Source organism: Pseudorca crassidens, chromosome 3 (genome assembly GCF_039906515.1).
Source record: "Pseudorca crassidens isolate mPseCra1 chromosome 3, mPseCra1.hap1, whole genome shotgun sequence".
Lineage (NCBI taxonomy): Eukaryota > Metazoa > Chordata > Mammalia > Artiodactyla > Delphinidae > Pseudorca > Pseudorca crassidens.
Window position 1 is genome coordinate 135721092 of NC_090298.1, and position 18503 is coordinate 135739594.

The 18503-nt window shown below is 54.2% G+C and overlaps 2 protein-coding genes and 1 long non-coding RNA gene across 5 annotated transcripts; 1 reads left to right on the plus strand and 2 right to left on the minus strand.

Moving 5' to 3' along the window:
* Positions 1-4547: 4547 nt before the first annotated feature.
* TRIM11 (tripartite motif containing 11) lies at positions 4548-11962 on the minus strand. 2 transcript variants are annotated; one of them, XM_067732451.1, is made up of 6 exons: positions 11285-11962; positions 8687-8782; positions 8114-8341; positions 7169-7191; positions 6982-7082; positions 4548-6411 (listed from the first exon to the last, which is right to left on the minus strand). In XM_067732451.1, the coding sequence occupies exons 1-6, from the start codon at positions 11690-11692 to the stop codon at positions 5864-5866; spliced, it is 1404 nt and encodes a 467-aa protein (XP_067588552.1). In that variant the 5' UTR covers positions 11693-11962; the 3' UTR covers positions 4548-5863. The 2 variants fall into 2 exon arrangements, with proteins under 2 accessions (XP_067588552.1, XP_067588553.1); XM_067732452.1 differs by having other exon boundaries at positions 8114-8344; positions 11285-11961.
* On the plus strand, positions 11526-12898 carry LOC137221968 (uncharacterized). Of its 2 annotated transcripts, none has more exons than XR_010942226.1 (2): positions 11526-11665; positions 12659-12898. It is a non-coding gene; the product is annotated as an uncharacterized lncRNA (long non-coding RNA). The 2 variants fall into 2 exon arrangements; XR_010942227.1 differs by lacking the exon at positions 11526-11665 and adding an exon at positions 12015-12181.
* Positions 12899-12989: 91 nt separating this feature from the next.
* Positions 12990-18196, minus strand: TRIM17 (tripartite motif containing 17). Its single transcript, XM_067732453.1, is given in 7 exon segments — positions 12990-13610; positions 13939-13965; positions 13968-14038; positions 14130-14152; positions 15750-15977; positions 16488-16583; positions 17768-18196. Coding segments are annotated over 7 exon segments (1419 nt in total). The 3' UTR covers positions 12990-13065.
* Between the last annotated feature and the right edge of the window lie 307 nt (positions 18197-18503).

Genomic DNA, 18503 nt, shown 5'->3' on the forward strand with positions numbered 1-18503 from the left:
AGAAAGCACATTCTTCTCAAGTGGACCTGGAACATTCTCCAGGACAGGGCTATAAAACAACTAACATCATACTAAGTATGTGTTCTGACCACAACAGAGTTTAATCAGAAGTCAACAATAGAAGGAAATTTGAGAAACTCACAAATATTTGGAAATTAAACAACACAATTACAAATAATCCATGTGTCAAAGAAGAAATCACAAATATAATTGGAAAGAGTTTTGAGCTGGATGAAAATGAAAACAGAATAACAAAAGTAATGGAACGCAGCTACAGCAGTGTGTAAAGGGAAATTTATAGCTGCAAATGCCTATGTTAGAACAGAATGATCTGAAATCAATAATTTAAGCTTCAACTTTAGAAAAAGAAGAGCAACCTGAGCCCAAAGAAGTGAAAAGAAGGAAATAATAAAGATGATGGTGGAAATCATTGAAATTTAAAAAAAATAGAAAAAATAGAGAATATCGAATGAAATCAAGTTGTTCTTTGAAAAGATAAAAATAATTTTGACAAAATGTTAGTTTTACTGACCAAGGAAAAAAAAAGCACAAACTGCCAAAATGAAAGAGGAAACATTATGACCAATTTTTAAATAATTAAAAGGATAATAAGGGAATACCTTGAACAACTTTATGTCAGAAAATTAGACAACTTAGATGAAATGGGCAAATTCCTAGAAAGACAAACATCGCTCAAGGTATGGAAAATCTGAACAGGCCCTAACAAATAAAGAAATCAAAATAGTAATTAAAAATGTTCCCAGAAAGAGAAGCCTAGAATCAGATGGCTTCCCTGGAGAATTCCACAAAACATTGAACAAGGAAACAACAGCAATCCTTCACAAACTCTTTCAGAAAACAATCGAGGAAACAGACACCACAAGAAAACTACAGACCAATATCCCTCCTAAGTATGGATGTAAAAATCCTGAACAAAACATTAGCAAATAGAATCCAGCAGCATATTAAAAAGAATCAGATGGGATTTATCCCAGGAATATAAGGTTGGTTTGACATCTGAAAATCAGTTATGTAGTACATAGAATAGAAATAGACAGGAGGGGTATTTCTGAGGTAATGGAAATGCTCTAATAATCGATTGTGGTGATGGATTTAGTAGAAATTGCACATTTGAAGCAGCTTAATTTTATGGTATGAAAATTACACCACAATAAGGTTGTTACAAAACATGAGTGATAGGAAGAGAAAGGTCTGGGCTGTGCAGGGTTCAGTGCAGGCGTCCTGGTCAGGGACGGGGCAGAGGGTCAGGCGGGCTCACAGGTGGCTCTGTGCCACCTCCGTCAGGAGGCGTGGGGTGCGAGACAGGGGAGGTGGGAGGATGCGGGGAAACGCAAGGGGAGCGTGGGGAGGAGCACACAGACCTCGGTACTCAGAGGGGTATGGAGGTGTGGCATGCGGGACATGGGGGACAGGGCCGCGGCGGGGATGTGAGGACGAAGGAAGGTCCTGCAGGGCATGGAGAGGCAGAAGGCGCAGGGGACGTGAAGGATGTGTGGGGCGCAATGGGGGAGCGTGGAGGGACATGGGATGGACATGGAGGAGTGCTAGGCGCGAACAGTACCGGGGGTGGGGGTGGGGTTGCGGGCAGGAAGGGCACACTGAGGGGGCAGGGGTCGAGGAGGGCACGGCCTCCATGAGGGAGCGCAGGAGCTTGGGGACTCAAGGGGTTCCAGGGGTGTGCATGGGGTGCGGGGCGTCAGGAAGCAGCCAGCAGTCGCACGCACCGCAGATAGGACTGGGTAGTCCGAGACCCTCGCAGCTCCAGGCGCCCGGGTGCAGGTGGTGCGGATACTACCTGAGGTGCCCTCAGAACCACCAGCTGGGATGTAGTTCTCAGGACTTTCGGATACTGGGGTCACTGCTGCGGTAGGGCAGGCGCGGCTGAAAACAGGGGTGCAGGGCGCGAAGTCTCGCCCTGCAGGCCGCCGGCCAGGCTCCACTCTGGGAATGACTCCAGCGTGTGCCAAGAGTGACAGGGCGCACAGTGCACATTGCTCGACCAGGAAGTTAATGAAAATCACTGAATTCTACATTTGCAAACCAGTGAGGTTGGGGGTATGAAAATTAGGCAGTAAAGTTTTTTAAAATCTCAGTTCTGTTCCAGAAGCCTTAGCTCTCCTCTCCTGTTGTCTCAGGTGTGAAGTGGGATGTTACCACACAGACTTGCTATTAGATGTGATGAGTTAATGTGGAGGAAACAAGTGAAAAAGGACCCTTTGTCTTTTAACCCAATCTTGTGGATACATTACATGCCCAGGAGAGGTACAGATGGGGAAGCAAAAGAGACTGACAGAGACTTACCACAGACATAGACCCAGGACTGCTGTTTTTATTTTTCAAACATTCTATTGATCACAGTTACTAATGCCTTAAGTATTGTAGTAGCCACTCCCTCCTCCTCCTGAGGTCTCTGTCGTGCCATCCTGAGTAATTGCTTTTTAAGCACTGATCAACCCAGAATGATTTTTATCTTCACAGCTTCTTTCCTGTCTCCCCGTTGGTCTGCTGGCTGAGTCACCTAGGGGGAGAGGTTCTGGGCATTTAAAAACTTGGTAGGCAATACTTATGGTTGTTTTGGAAGCCCCAGGAATGGCTGACCACATTCTGCACTGCCCTGGCTTAATCTACATCAATCCAGCTTTATTTTCCTCCGGAATGCTTATCAACTACCCAAGTAGGAGTTCACCAATGAATAATAGCGTATGAGCTCAGCTGCTGGTAGTGTAGGAGATCAACTGCTAGTGTAAGTCATCTGTTGCTAGCACAGGGGTCACCAACTGCCAGCACTGACTGCCAACGCAAGAGCTCCCCTAGTGGCCAGTGTAGGAGTTCACCTAATGTCAGTGTAGGAGATCATCTACTACCAGTGTAGGGGCTCACCCGCTGTAGGATAGATATGTCATAGATTGTTACCCGTCACTCACAAACGTATCAGGGCACCTGCAGGAGCTTGCATGTTCACTGTGGTCTCTCTGGACCTAGAACACTGGGTGGTAGCCTGGGGATGCAGAAGTCAGCAGGAGTAACCTTTGTAAAGCTGAAAATCAGTGTTTGCCAATAGGTATCACTGAAGCTCATTTTTTTTCTCTCTCGACTGGTGGACGGTAGCAGCATGTCACCCCAAAACATCTCATTTGGCATAAAGGTTCTGTAACCAAGCAGGACCCTACGAGGCTTTCCTGGGACAGACCCTTCCCCCATATCCTCTGATATCTGATGCACATTTCCTGAGTTTTTACAAATGCTAAAACCACCACCAAATGGAAGAAACTAACTACTTGATGATCAAGATTCCCCAGACCTACTGGAGCCTTAGGTTGATACTGTTAACCACCCTGTTACCTCACCATCAACCAATCAGAGAATTGTGCAGGAGCTGATCACATACCCTGAGATTCCCCCCCTCCCTCACCCGGCCTTTAAAAATGCCTTGCTGAAACCCTTCAGGGGGAGTTCGGGGTTTTAGAGCCACCCATCCTCCTTGTATTGGCGCCTTTACAATAAATGCTGCATTTTCCTTCATCACAACCCGGTGTTAGTGGATTGGATTTACTGCACATGGTCGAGCAGACCCAAGTTTGGTTTGGTAACAATTATTTTGAGCTGGAGGTGTTGAGAAGCAAATACAAGCTCCCTGCCTTTCCCCATCTATCTAAAAGCAGGACACACATCTACAGAGGTATTCCTGTCCCCTCTCCACAAGAAAGATTTGGAGACAATTCTAATCTCATCAGTTTGGAGATGGTACGGGGCTGGGGGAGGGGCGGCGGTGGGGTAGGACCTACATATAACAAACCTTACTAACTAGCATTAGGTACCATTAGTTTACCTGCTCGTTTTACGACCTTGGAAGCCTAAAACTGCTTTCCCTGTCATTTCTGCATAAACATTGTTCTTTGTTGAAGATGCTGTCTAAGCCAGAGATCTAAGCTGCTGCTCTAAATTACTCATTTTCCTGGGGTTTCTCCTATGCATGCCTGAGGTATACGTGTCAATAAACGTCTTTGTTTTTCTCTTGTTTAGCTCTATTACAGGGTCTCAGCCAAGAATTCAGAAGGGTTGAGGGCAAATGATTTTTCCTCCCTTACACTTGTGTCCAGCTTTGTTCTAAAGCCACAGCCAGAGGCGTCTTGGTGTCCTCGGGGCAGTTGTGTGCTCACTTATTAAACTCACGAGGCTGCCCCACAGGCTAGGTTTCCAGTGGCCATTGTGGAAGTCCCAAACCTTAAAGTCCAAATCTTGCTGCAGGCAACAACCACACACTATGCTCAGATTCTCAACAGGAAGTGAAGCAGTGGGCCCCGTGCCTTGGGAAATCATATGGGAATAATTCCCCAGCCAAAAACACAGCCAGGCTCCTGACTCAACTGAGAAAATACCTCCCCCTGTGTACATAATTTGAAGGAACTGTTGTTCAAGATATTCAAAAGTGGTGTATACATAGTAACAATAACAAAAAAGCCCAAGAATGGGAGAATGAGTAAATAATTACTATTTCAGTAAATGAAATAGTACTGGCTATTGAACACAGAGGAACATGGAAAATGTTTATCAGGTTATCTGAAAAAAAGGGGAAAAATGCCCACAGTCCCTGCATGAAATGAACACACGTGTTGAGCCAAAGAACATCGAGACCATACCTGGGAGTTGCTGTGCTTGTGTGGGCAGCAGCTGCATCCCCGACTTTACCAGTGAGCATCTTGTTTCTGTAACCCCTCCCAGAGGGTGGGCCCTCTGGAGGATTTCCCCACCCCCCAACCTTAAAGATAAGGGGACTACAGACAACTGTTAATTTATTTACTGTGAGAATGGTCCTTACAATTAATAAAAATCTAGGGGTGCAGAGACGCCGCATCACACCTTCTTCAGAAAGGTGAAGAAGCGTCAAAACTTAAAGCAAAAACGAACCCTGGACTTTGTAAGCCAGGGCTCTCTGTGGCCTCCCCCGCTCCCCCAGGCAGGAGACTCTGGGTTCTGAGTTCAGGGACCATGCCACGGGCCACTGAAGAGGCATTTGAGAGGGCAACGCCAGCTTGCTCTTCTCAGTGCCGCTCAGATGGAAACAGTGAGGGGTCATTTCTGAGCCTCACACTCACCTCCAGGCCCTCAGACCTCCCAGAACTGAACCTCTGCACTGGGAACCAGGGAAGAAGCTTTTTCCAGAGGCCCTGAGTGGGCCACGTTCAGGGGGATTTGAGGGCATCTGTGTGTCCTAGTTAATGAACCACTGTATTCAGTGACTTGCTCCCAGTTCCCTCCCTGTGGCCTTTCCCACATCACCTGTCACCTGAGGACTCTACTGCACCCCAGTTAATCTGAGGCAACTACATCCAGACACCCGCCCCCGCCACCAGTTTAGACCAGACCCCAAGACAGGCTGGTGGGCTTGGAGCCACCCCTTGGCCAGCAGTCTCACAAGACAGCAGCTTTCTCGAGGTGTGGCCCCAGGGTTTGAGGGGGTGCTCAGACTGCAGCCTGAGAGTTCTGCAGGCCCTGGTGTCTCACCCCAGACTGAGGCTGGGTGGGGCAGGTTGGTGAGGCTCCTGGAACCAGAGCTACCAGGGCCCTAGGCTCAGGGCTCTGCAAAGGACTGTGTGTGATGCACTGGTGAATGGGGTCTCAGCATCTGATGACCTTGCAGAGTCCCCCGAGGCAGGACAGCCCAGCCCGCACACACTCACATGGCTTCCTGGGTGTGGCAGTGACAGAGTTCAGTTTGCTACACGTATCCAAGTGGCATTATGAGTGTTTTCCACAGCTCAGAGGACAAGCACCCTCTTCTCAGGTTTTTCAAGTGTCTCGCAGACTCGGAAGGCTGGACAAGGGGCTATGAGAGGCCTGCTCACTGGGGAGCCAGCATGTCCCCAGGCCCACCTTTCGGCCTGCAGATGGTCATAGGGGTTGGGCTGCTGGACAGAGGTGAGAAGAGGGCCCGCAGGGTCCCCGAGAAGGGCGTCTCAGGAAAGGTATACAAGAGCGACCCATCGTTGGCACTGTAGAAGGACAGATGTCCAGCCTCGTAGTCCAGAAAGATGCCCACGCGCCGGGGTGGGTCTCGGAGAGGGGCAAAAGCCCGCTCGGAGGAGTTGTAGTAGCTCCCCAGGAACACCAGGATCCAGAACCCGTTACCAGCGAACAGCTCGCCCTTCTCCTTGCGGTTGGCGTTCTCTCTGCAGACGCCCAGGGCCCAGCTGGCCCGCTCCCCGACCTCCACCTCCCAGTAGTGGCGGCCCGAGGTCAAGGGCTCCCGGCCCAGCACACAAGGCCCGGGGTCGAACCGCTCAGGGCTGTCGGGCAGGGCCTGCCGCAGGTCCCCCCGCCGCACGCTCCTCCTGTCCTCTGATAGTACCAGCTCAGGGTTGGCGGTGTCAGGATCCAGGGTCATGTCCCCTGCAGACAGAACAGTGGTCAACCCTCGAAGCTGTCTGCCCCAGACCCATACAACCTTGCAGTTTGTGACTGCCCACAAACTGACCACACCCCTTCTCACTTGAAAAGATGCCCTAACCACTTCCAGTTGTATCTTGGAACGTTCTAGAAAGCAGTCCGTGCTTCCTTGTGATTCATGCCCCTTAGAGCACAGAAGGAAACCCTGAGTGCTTTCCGTGTCCATTCTTTTAGTTCCCAGAGAGAAGTGTGTGTGTGTTCTAGGGCAGCTTTCATCCCAGACTCCACAAACCTGGGGTCCACATGGGGCCTCTGGCACCTGAATGACCCTAGGAAGGTGTTCCCACCTCTATTTTCCCTAAATGCAACAGTGAAAAGCTTGGACCTGGCCTTCCCTTAGCTGCTATCTTCTGCCCGATAGCCCTGATCCCTCCTAGTTTCTCATCCATGAACTGGGAGCCTGCATGTTGTTCCTACCACAGACCCCAGCCCACCAGCAAAAGCTCAGGACTGGCACCTCCTCTGGTCTGGAGACAGCGCGTGGGATCCCCCCGGCCTCTGCACAACACTCACCTCGGAACCTCCGCAAGGCCTCCACCAGCCCTGGGACCCTGCACACCGTCCTCATCTCCATGGGCACCACCTCGGGAGGCTGCAGCTTCACGTCCTGGACTCTGGAGGGGCAGTGGAGGTGTCACCCCTGCAGTGGGCCCACCTTGAACCCTGCCCACCCTCCCTGGGGAGAGTCCGAAGCTCCTACCTGCGCAGGGTGTCCCTGATATCCTGTGGGAGAGACACACACTGCGTCAGCACCCATCCCCCAGGTGAAGGGCATGAAATGCAGCCAGGCCAGCTGACACCACTCCCACACCGGGACATCTCAGCTGAGACGCCAAACTGCATTTCACATAAACCTGTGGTTCTTATCTCAACCCATCCTCCTGGGCCAACCCGTCCTCCTTCCAGAACCTCTGCTTCCTGCAGCTTCTCCAGCAACATTCACTCATCCTTGAGGGCTGCTCCCTCACCTCCTAGCTGCCTGCCTAGCCCTCCCACCGCTTTACTGACCATAGCCCACTTCTGCTGACTTCCCTCAATCCCCGCCACACACTTGTCCGGGATTCTTCCTGCTTCCCAGGCTTAAGATCACCTGATGGCTCAGCAAAGGCCAAAGGACTAAATTTTAGCCCCAGGATGGCAACTGGGAGCCTCTTACTGGTCTCTGAAAGCCCACTCAGCTCTGAGGCTCCAAGGAGGGTCACCTCCCACAGGGAGCCCCCTGGGCTGCACATGCAGGATCCTTGGCTCCCACCTGCGGGCACAAATTGCAGGGGCCAGGAGCTGAGCAGATTCTCAGGGGTAGCACTGGGCCCATGCAGGAATCCCTATGGGAGACCTGTTGGCTTTTCCTCTCAGCACAGTGGGCCCAAACCTTCAGAGAGCTGGGTGGTGACCCACTGGCCTGTCCCCATTAGGGCTCCCAGACAAGCGCTAACAGCAGTTCGTGCAGTTCAGCAGTGGTGTCCACTCCCTGTGTTTCATAGGAAGGAGACCAGCTGGTGAGGACCTGAGAGGTCCAGTCAAGCACCAGTCAGTCAGCCTGCTTTGCACAATGCTTCCTCCACTTTCCTGCTCTCCATTCCCATGCCTGGCCTTCCCTTGACACCCCCCACATGCCCACCCCCAGGAATGGGTGCCAGCTCACCTGCAACAGCCCCAGTGCTGGTAGCTGGCAGCGCCCCTCCAGCTCAGTGATGAGCTCGGCCAGCTGGGCGCTCTGCTGTCCGAGCCGGGCCGCGCTCTCCCGCAAGGGGGGCAGCACCTCCAGCTCTTCCTCCTCCAGCCTCTGCAGCAGCCGCTGCTCCTCCTCCACCAGCAGACGGCGCAGCCTCTCAAACTCCGTCAGCACATTCTGCCGCTGGGTCTCCACCATCTTCTGTGGGGGTCGGGGAGGACAGCTGAGGGCCTAGGACCTGGAGCCACCTTAACCCCCAATCCGGGGTCCCCCACGTCCATCCCTTCCTGACCCCAAACCCACCACTTGGGCCCTCATACCCATCCCTCCCTGATCCCCAAACCAATATACCCAGGGCCCCACATGCCTGGTCCTCCCTGACCCCCACTCCCAACCCCCAAACCCACCCTGAGGTGGGTTATACATGGGGTCTGGGGCAGGGGTGCTGCCCAGAAGCATGAGGCTGAATGTGAACAGTGGCGTCCTGCGGTGGCGGCCCTCATGCCCCCTGCCCCCACCCACATTGGGTGCCTGGCCACCTGCCTGCCACAAGGAGCAGGTCTCCTCCGCCTGGGCCTGGAACAGCAGTGCATCCTCCATTTGCTTCCGCAGATGCTCCAGGGACTTCTCCAACTTGCCCTACAGGGAGGTGAGCCCAGAGTGACCCCGGCCAGGCCAGGCCTCCAGGCTGGGCCTTATACCTGCTCCCACCTGCCCAACCCCAGCTAAGCCTGAACTACTGGCAGGGACTAGTTGTGGAAAACTGGGCCTGGGACATGACAGGTGGAGCAAACTCAAATTTGCCAGGAGATCCCTCCCACCACTGCCCTAACCAGCTACTTCCCCTTGCCTGAATGTCCTTTCTTCTGTTGTTCCCACCCCTCCCGAATCTCAGGGCAACCTTCCCACAACCCAGCTTCTCACTGCATCACCACCTTCTTTCTTCCAAACCCCTTCGTGTCTCTCTGCCTGAACTGGGCTTGCTGGGTTTCAGCTAACTGCAACGAGCCACAGGATGGGCACATTTGTATCCGGCTCCTTGGTCCTGATTTCAGGCCTATGCCTAACATTTACTTCAACCCACACTTCAACCCTGTTTACGACACACTTGGCACCTGGGAAAGCCAGGAGGCCCGAGATGCAGGAGGATCTGAAAGACCATCACAAGAGTGACAGCAGCGCTGGTGGGGATTCCACTGTTCCCTCCATCCATGTTCTAGATGCTCCAGGGCCCTGGGAGGTTGCGCTTTATAGAGCCAGCACTCCCAGGCTGTGCAAATACCAGCCACAGCCCACGGATAGCAGGTAAGAGCAGTTTGCTGGGGCATCTTCTCCAGCATGAAGACAAAGTAAGCACCAATACAGTGAAGGGTCACGCCATCCCAACCCACGCCACTATGGCATCAAGATTATTTAGAGCGGAGGTGACTGAGAAACAGCAGATGCAGGAAGAGCTCTCTGCTCTCCTCCCTTTTGCCGAAACGCAGGGCATAAGTTTTCCATGAGAACGATTCCTACCCAGTACCAGGAAGGGGAACAGTCACCACCCAGAGACAAGTTGTTGACACTGAGATGAGTCTACCTAAACAAACCTTAGTCAAATAACCCTGATGTTCCATTACTTCCCCTCAATATACTTCCTTGCTCCTTTCCCACAATTTATTGGCCCTAGAAGCCCAAATCCCCCTTCTAGTTGCTTGTCTAGTTGCTTTTCCACAATTTATCATCCTTTGTTAAAATGGACTATAAGCCTGTGAGTTTCTCACTTTTCTGTGAAACCCTTGTGCCATGTACAATTTAAAAGACTATTAAAAGTATATGTCCCTTCACCTGTTGATCTCTTTTGTCACTTTAATTTGCAAGCCTGTCATAGAACATGACACTGTAGAAGAAAACACTTTTCCTCCCCTATGATAGACAGGATTAAGTGCCACCACATGAGACTTTATCAGGTCAGCTGGGACAGGCCTCTAGAGAGCTGCTGGTCATTCTCTGCTCTTTTGGTCACTTTCCACACCCTGATTGGGGTCCTCAGTGACAGAAGTGCAAATCTGCTAGACTGATGTAAGGAGGGGGTGTTCTTGTATGCACGCTATACCTCAAAGTGAGAAGAAAACCACAAGAATTGTGTCAGGACAAGCCCAGTGATGCGGATCAGGTCTAGGTTTATTGTTGTCCCAGAGGCTTGCTCTATGATAGTGACAGAGTACTGATTCTAACGTTGACTAGAGCATGTACTTGACGCACCTCAGCAGAGAGACACTACTGGCCATAAAGCAAAATGCAAACCACAGTCAAAAAGTTTGAAAGATGCCACCCGTGTACCTAATACCCTCGGTTTCAGAAGCAAACCCACCCGCAGGAATGTAGTAGGCAGCTGGCCAAGTGAGCCAGGTTAAGTGTTTGCCCTGAGGCTCTTAGCAGAGAAAGGAGTGCTGGTGTTCGTTTGGATTTTAAGGAAATGCATCTCCAGAACAGAGAAACAAGGCATCTCAGCCTGGGCTCAAAGCAGGGCTGAGCCCTGGCTTGTCAGCTGGCAGAGTATCCTACTGGGAAAGCCTGGTGGGCCCTGGCGTCCGCCTCCTGGGGCAATGGCTCTGTCCCTGCATTGATCCCTGCCTGGGGCTCTGCAGCGGCTTCCTGGCTGCCTTCCCATCTCTTCTCACCAGAACTTCAGGACTGGCGTCGGCCCCACGGCCCTGGCCTGCCCTGCCCACAGCCCTCTGAAGGCTCAGTTCTCATCCGTGCACGTCCACCTGGGACCAGCCACCTCTGAGGTTCTCTTCCCACTTTCTCCTCTCCCGGCTCCATCCCTGCCAAAGGTCAGTCAAACCTGCCCACTCCCCGCCCCAGGCAGCCCTCCCACCGGTTCTGTGGGACCTAGACTTCAGAAAGCACGCCCCCTCCCCACGACCACGTCCCCAGGCCAGCGCCTCACTGGTGGGCGGTGCCCCAGTCCCTCTAGGGTGCCGTTTGGGACAGGCTACACCCCCCTACACACCCCCGAGACCCGGACCAGGTTGGGACCCGAGCCCACAACCTGGGCCAGGATGGGGCCCCCAACTCCCCAGGCCCAAGCCACGTCCCCGCAACCCGCAGCGACGCCCTGCTAGGCCGTGCTCCGCCTGGACCTGCCCACACCTTGAGATCGTCAGCCGCGTCCTGCAGCGGACGCACTCGGTGCGCCCAGTGCTCCCCTGAGCGCTCGCAGGCCGCGCACAGCAGGCGCAGCTCGTCGCCGCAGAAGGCGGCCAGTGGCTCGCGGTGCGCGGCGCACACGCCCTGTGGGACGGGCGACGGAGGGTGCAGGCGCCGCGCCATCTCGGCCATCTTGGCGAGCGGTCGGTTGGGTCGCAGGTTCCTCTGCGGGGACAGCTCGCGGCACTCGGGGCACGCGTACGGGCCCTCGGGCTGGCCCCAGCAGCGCCGGATGCACTCGCGGCAGAAGTTGTGGCCGCAGTCGGTCATCACCGGATCCGTAAAGTAGTCGAGGCAGATGGCGCAGGTGGCCTCCTCTTGGAGGTTGGTGGACAGGTCCGGGGCGGCCATGGCACCGGTGGAACGGAGGAGGGCGGTGTGGTCCGCCGGGTCGGGCGGTGGCCGGCCGCTGCCGGGACTATGGGGAGCGCGCAAGGACGCGGGGTCTCCGGGGACGCGAGATGCAGGGCACCAGGGGACTCGGGAGCTTCGGAGCGCAAGGGCTCCGGGGTCCAAGGCTGCGCGACTCCTGGGATGCGGAATATACGGCTCCGGGACTGCAGAGGCTCCGGGAACGTAGGGCCTAGGAATACCGTACGCAGGGAGGAAGAGGAGTCGAAGCGGGGACGGAAGCAGGAAGCAGCTGGGGTTTTTTTGTTTTTTCCTTTGGAGCAACCCACTTTAGCTCCGGATTGGCCGTGGCCTGTCACGCGGCCCGCGGGCCGGACAGAATTGGAGGTTGCTCACCGCTGACCTTGCGTCGCCGCCGCCGCCTGCGCTGCTGCCTCTGGGCTGTTGCGGTGTTGCACGGTCTGGCCTCTCCGTCGGGCCTGGGGAAAGGTGGGGTGTAGGGGCCGGGGCCAGCGGGGTGCCCCGCACGGTCACTGGGCTGTCCGCGAAGCGCAGAGACTGGGAGGACAAGGGCAAGCTGAGGCTGTGTCGTGGGCCCCAAATCGTTCCCCGTGCGCTCCTGGGTGTCTTCGCGCGTCCCCGGGCTGGGAACGGTCAGAACTTACTGGGTGACGGGCTTGGCCCGCAGGGACTTTGGCCTTGTTGGGGTACGAGTACATTGACCAGAATTCTAGGTTTCTGGCAGCTGTTATCTGGCTGTTAATGCGTCTGCAGCGGCGGGGCTCAGGGGGAGGTGGTGGGGTGGGCGGTGGAGAGGGAGTGAAAAGAAAGGACCCTCTCTGATCCTCACTCTGAATTTTGCCCCTGCAACTTCCCTGGGTGGAAGGGATGGAGGTGGGGAGCTCTGAGGCTTTTAGGATTTCAGCTTGAAAAATCTCTTCACTTTTTCATTTTCCCCCTGTGAAGGACCCAAATATGGAATTTGTGGAGGACAAAGAAGGTAGATATTTGAGGACTTGGCTGTACATATAAAAACCTGAACCATGGAGGAGCCAATGAATGGCAGCATCTCAAGTGGAGAGTGAGGGACATGGCTAAAGAACACTGCACCACACTGTGCCTGGTACAGATGTTTTTAGAAACTGACCCACTATGGAAGTTTTCTTTTCTATGAAGCATCTGTAAATAAAGCCTCTTAATGTTTAACTGCTTTAATCATGATTATATTTCCGCTTTGTGAAACCACCCTGCACAGCCGATGGCTCTCAAATGCCTCGTGCCAGATAAGCTGGGCAGGTGGGCCTTGCTGAGCTGGACCACATCACCTTCTGGAGAAACCAGGGCTGCCCAGGCTCCCCCTTCTTGCGCCGCTGTCACTTCACCCATAGGGTCACTGTAGAGATGACCATCTTGCCCGATTTGGGGGCCCCAAGGCAGAAGAAGGGTTGCAGGGGGCCAGAGAAGGCGGGCTGGGAGTAGGTATGTGGGTGGGACCCATTGTTCACATTGTAGAATGACACGTCTGTGGCCTCGAAATCCAGGAAGATGCCCATGTGGCTGGGGGGCTCAGTCAGCGTGACGGGTGTCAGGGCAGACGTGGCAGGTGCATACCTCTTGCCCTTGCATAGCTGCACCACCCAGAACCCATTTTCTGGGTACTTGGGGACCCTGCCCCTCCGGCTCACGTTGTCCCAGCACACACCCAGGACCCACAGTGCATCACCAGTGAGGTTCATGCCCACCTCCCAGTAGTGCCTCCCTGAGGAGAAGGTCTCTTGGCCCACTGCGCAGGGGTAGGCTAGGAACCTGTCCTTGCCATGGGGTGTGCCGTCCATCGGGGTGCTCAGGTAGCGCCTCTGGCGGCTCTCATATAAGAGGAGGTAGGGGTATGCCGTGGAGGGGTCGGGCACCACATCCTCTGGAGACGGGCCCGGAGTGGAGGGGAGAGAGGGACCTTTCACGGTCAGGGTGGGGAGGGTGAGGCCCTAGCAGGGGCCAAATAATCCCGCATTCATCCTAACCCCCACCCAGGCCTCCCTTTGGCTGAGTTCAGCTGTGAACCTGGGGTTGCTGCATGATCCCGTACCCCAACTGTGGATATTGGTGGTGCCAAGGAGATGGGGCTGGGGAACCATTTGAGCATTAGGTCGTGTGGTTGAGACCCACTCCCCATTGGTGGCCCTTGCCTTGAGTGGCTAGGAGCAGGGTGGGGCACTGCCAAGAGCACCTGGGCCCCCACTACTTACCTTGGAAGCTCTTGAGCACCTCTATCTGCCCGGCACCCTACAGACGGTCTTCAGCATGGTGGGGGTGGTCTCTGGGTACTGCACGCTCAGGCTGTTCTTCCTCCAGTGGACACAGGTCTCACTGTCCCCTCTGGCCCCACTTGCAGTCCTCCTTGCACCCATCACCTCCTGCACCGCAGGTGGCTACGTACCTGCCCAGGAGGTCCTTCACATCCTTCAAAAGACACAGAAGGAGGAAGAGAGATTGGCAAGGTCTCATTAGGGATCTGTGGAGCTGAGCACCCTGTGTCGACATTTGGCCAGTATGGGCTAGAAGGGCTTTATGATGTTTTCCCATGGCCCTGTTTGCAGTTCCCAGAGTGTAACGCTGTCTTTTGGCTGTACACAGTAAGGTATCTGACTTACCCAAGCCTCCTGCTACCCATCACAATGAATGAGGACACAGGGAAGCTGTCCTGCTCATGATGGACCATGAAGGCATGGGAGACCAAATGGTGTTTTCACCCTGTGGGCCTTGGGCCTTGAGTGGGTCAGGAGTCAGTTTAGTGGGTTGCAAACAGCTTGCTCTTTTTTTTTTTTTGCGGTACGCGGGCCTCTCACTGTTGTGGCCTCTCCTGTTGCGGAGCACAGGCTCCGGACGTGCAGGCTCAGCGGCCATGGCTCACGGGCCTAGCCACTCCGTGGCATGTGGGATCTTCCTGGACCGGGGCACGAACCCATGTCCCCTGCATCGGCAGGTGGACTCTCAACCACTGCGCCACCAGGGAAGCCCACAGCTTGCTCTTTGATAGAAGACAAAGTATTTCCCCAAAGGTAGAGCGAGTGTATAGTATTGTCTACACCAGGACACTTATTGGGGACAAAACCCACAGGATGCCAGGATAACAGGCATAAAACTAGATTGACCCAGGCACACTGGGAGATACAGGTACCCTGCATGTGGCATTTGCTTCGCTTGTGTAAACACATTCCTGTGAATGTGTGTATAATGGCTCACAGTGTGAAATGTATTTTTTTGCTATGGATTCCATCACTCTGCACACTTGATGAGCCAGTTACCCACTTTTTGGCCAACATAATTGCCCCTTCCAGGGCCTTGGTGTGCAGGCCTATCCCTGGCAGGCCAGCTGCACCTTCTCCCCATTTCCATAGCTGGCAGGTGTGATCATGTGACTTGCTCTTGCCTGAGAAGTCACGGGCACCTGTCTGGGCCAGTGTGTCTGTGCCCTGCATCACTGTGGACAACAGCTGCCCTCAGGCCACATCCCTAGGCTATGAAGGGAATGAACACAGGTCTCTAGGATTGGAGCCTGTCATAGACTGAATTGGCCCCTCCCGAAATTCATCTGTCGTGGAGCCCTAACCCCCAGCACCTCAGCATGTGACTGTATTTGGAGATAGGGTCTTAAAGATGTGATTAAGATAATATCAGGTCATTAAGGTGGGCTGTAATCCAATCTGATGATGTCCTTATAAGAAGAAGCTATCAGGGCACAGACACAGAGGGACGACCATGTGAGGACACAGGGAGAAGATGGCTGTCTATAAGCCAAGGAGAGAAGCCTCAGGAGAAACCAGCTCTGCCCACTTGAGCTCAGACTTCCAGCCTCCAGGAATGTGAACAATAAATGTCTGTTGTTTAAACCACCCAGTCTGTGGTATTTGTTATGCAGCCTGAGCTGACTGAGACAGAGCCTTTCCCATGGGCCTGAATCTGTTGCCACAGGTCAGCCCACCCTAACCACACCTGAGCCAGAGCTCATGCCCCCACCCCCCACCCCCAGCCAGGTGAACAGGTGTGCCCACCTCACCTGCAGCATCTGGAGCGGTGTGCACTCATTCCTGTCCTCCAGCTGCAGTAGCAGCATCTTCAAGGAGTGACTCTGCTGGTCCAGTGAGGCCATGCTCTTCTGCAGCTTTGCCACTGTCTCCTCCTCCTCCTCCTTCAGAGCCTGGAGGAGGCGCCGCTTCTCCATCAGGAGGAGGCCCATCTTCTCAAACTCAACCACGATGCGCTCCCTCCGCTCCTTCACCTTCTTCTCTGGTGGTAGTGGTGGGGGTCCTACGTGAGGTACCGCTCAGGGCCCCACCACCCCAAGTGCCTGCTTTCAGACCCCACCCACCAACCAAACCCACCAGCTTGGAAGGGCCGCTCTGGGGACAATGGCACATCTCTGAATGCCAGTGACCCACAGAAAACCAGCAAACCTGGCAGGCCAGGGGCCACACAGAGGCCCCCTGCACTGTCACTGTAGCATAATTTTACTCTGAGCCCCAAATGGCAACTTCCAAGCACCCGTGTGCCCTTGCTCCCCGCATCTCTGAAATGGCCAGTCTGTGCTGAGGGCACTGTTCTCAGTCCTGGTTTGGCAGGAATTCTGTGACCTGGGAAATCATTGCCTTTCTGGGATCCCACGTTCACATCCACACGGGACAGTGATTCCTACCTCAAGGGGTTCCACAGGTTCAGGAGACCCTGTGGATGCTTTGGGGCCTGGCTGGGCCTTCCCCACCCTGCTCAGCTGCTGAGCGTGGTCCCCAGCACCTACCTGCCATTCGGCCAAGGTCTGTTCCTCCTTGGCTTGCAACTTCCCGGTCTTCCTCATTTCCTCTCGCAGGTATCCCATGTTCTCCTCCAACTTCAACTGTGGGGCGCCCAAACCATGGGATTTGGGGTCAGTGGGCCCCCTGCATGCCCCACATCTAGATGGTGCCCTCTGAAGCTGCACCCACCCCAAAGACCATCCTAGTGGGGCGAAGGGGATGGAAATACACCACCTCAAAATCTGCCCCTTTGGCATGAGGACTATTTTGAGCAGGAGGCAACTGAGAACAGATGCAGAAAGATGCCTTGCAGGGGCTCCCATTACCTGAGCAAAAGCACCTTGCTGGGAATGTTTTATGCCCATGAAGAAGGTGGAAGGTTGGTGTTAAGATGGACCTGCACTAATAACCCTTATCTTCCTTTGATTTCCCCCCATATATTTACTTTCTGCTATGCTCTGAATGTTTGTGTCCCTCTCCGCCAAATTCATATATTGAAGCCTTAACCCACGATGTGATGGTAGAGGTGGGGCCTTTGGGAGGTGATGAGGTCATGAGGGTGGAGCCCACATGAATGAGATTAGTGCCATTATAAAAGTGACCCCAGAGAGCTCCCTTGCCCCTTCTTCCATGTGAGGACACAGTGAGAAGTTGGCCATGTATGAACCAGGAAGGGGCTCTCACCTGACTGTGCTGGTGCCCTGATCTTGGACTTCCAGCCTCCAACTGTGAGCAATAAATTTCTGCTTATAAGCCACCCAGTCTGTGGTATTCTGTTACAGCAGCCCAAGCAGACTGAGGTACTTTCCCCATAGTCTGCCACCCTTGGGAGGCTGAAACCTTTGCCTTTGTCTTGTTGCTTTTCTCCAAATGTATTATTCTTTGTTAAGATTCTAGATAAGCCCAAGTTCTAACTGACCCTTTTTTACTGTTGCTGCAGTTTCTCCCGAGTGACTCTCATCACACGCATGTGTTAGTAAACGGTTTGCCTTTCTCTTCGATTTGTCTTTGCTCAATCTAATTTATGGGCCCCCAGCCAAAGGGCCTCAAGTAGGTGGAGGAGAAAGGCTCCCCTCCTCTTCCCTAACAGAGAGTTGCCTGGCCTCCCCACACAGATGGCTGTACAAAGACCAGGGAATGTGGACAGGCCCATGTGGGGACTTTGTCAGTCTGGACTCCTGCATAATCAGAGGTGACACCACGATGGCCTGGCCACCAGCCTGTTTTGTCGTGGGAGTGTGGGGACACTTGGACCTCCCTGCCCTGGCCCCCAGCCCAGGCCCACCTTGTATTCCTGCACAGCCTCCTCAATAGGGACCACCCTGTGGGGCCGGTGTTCCTGGGACTCCCTGCAGATGACACAGATGGGACTCTGGTCGTCCTCACAAAAGAGTTTGAGCAGCTCCTGGTGCACCTGGCACAGGTCCCTGCTCTGTAGGCTGGGGTGCTGCCCCGCCATCTCGGCCACCTTGGTCAGCAGACGGTTGGGCCGCAGGTTCCTCTGGGGGGATAGCTTGCGGCACTCGGGGCAGGGAAAGGAGCCCTTACACTTTTTCCTCGTTTTCTGGCCTTTGGCCTTCTCCCAGGTCAGCCGGATGCACTGTCGGCAGAAATTGTGACTGCAGGTGGTCATCACGGGGTCTGTGAGGTAGTCGAGACAGGTGGAGCAAGTGGCCTCCTCCTGCAATTTTCTGGCAAGTTCCACAGCGTCCATGGCTCCTGGGGAAGGAACGGAGTGTCCTGCCACATCCTCTGTCTGGAGCTCTGTCTGGGCTCTCCATAGTACTCTCTCAGCATCCTTTTGCAGATGGAGTCTGAACACGGGGTTGTTAGGGTACCCTGACTTATCTTCAGTAAGAGGCACAAATGCCTCCCTGGAAGCTGACAAAGACCCTCTCCTTCGCCAAACCCCAGTCAGCTTCCGCTGAGCTGTAGGCCTGTCTTTAGCCGGCCCCACCCAGTTTCAGCGAGAATTTCACAGTACTCCCACCATAATATCTGATCTAGTTCCTCATTCCCAC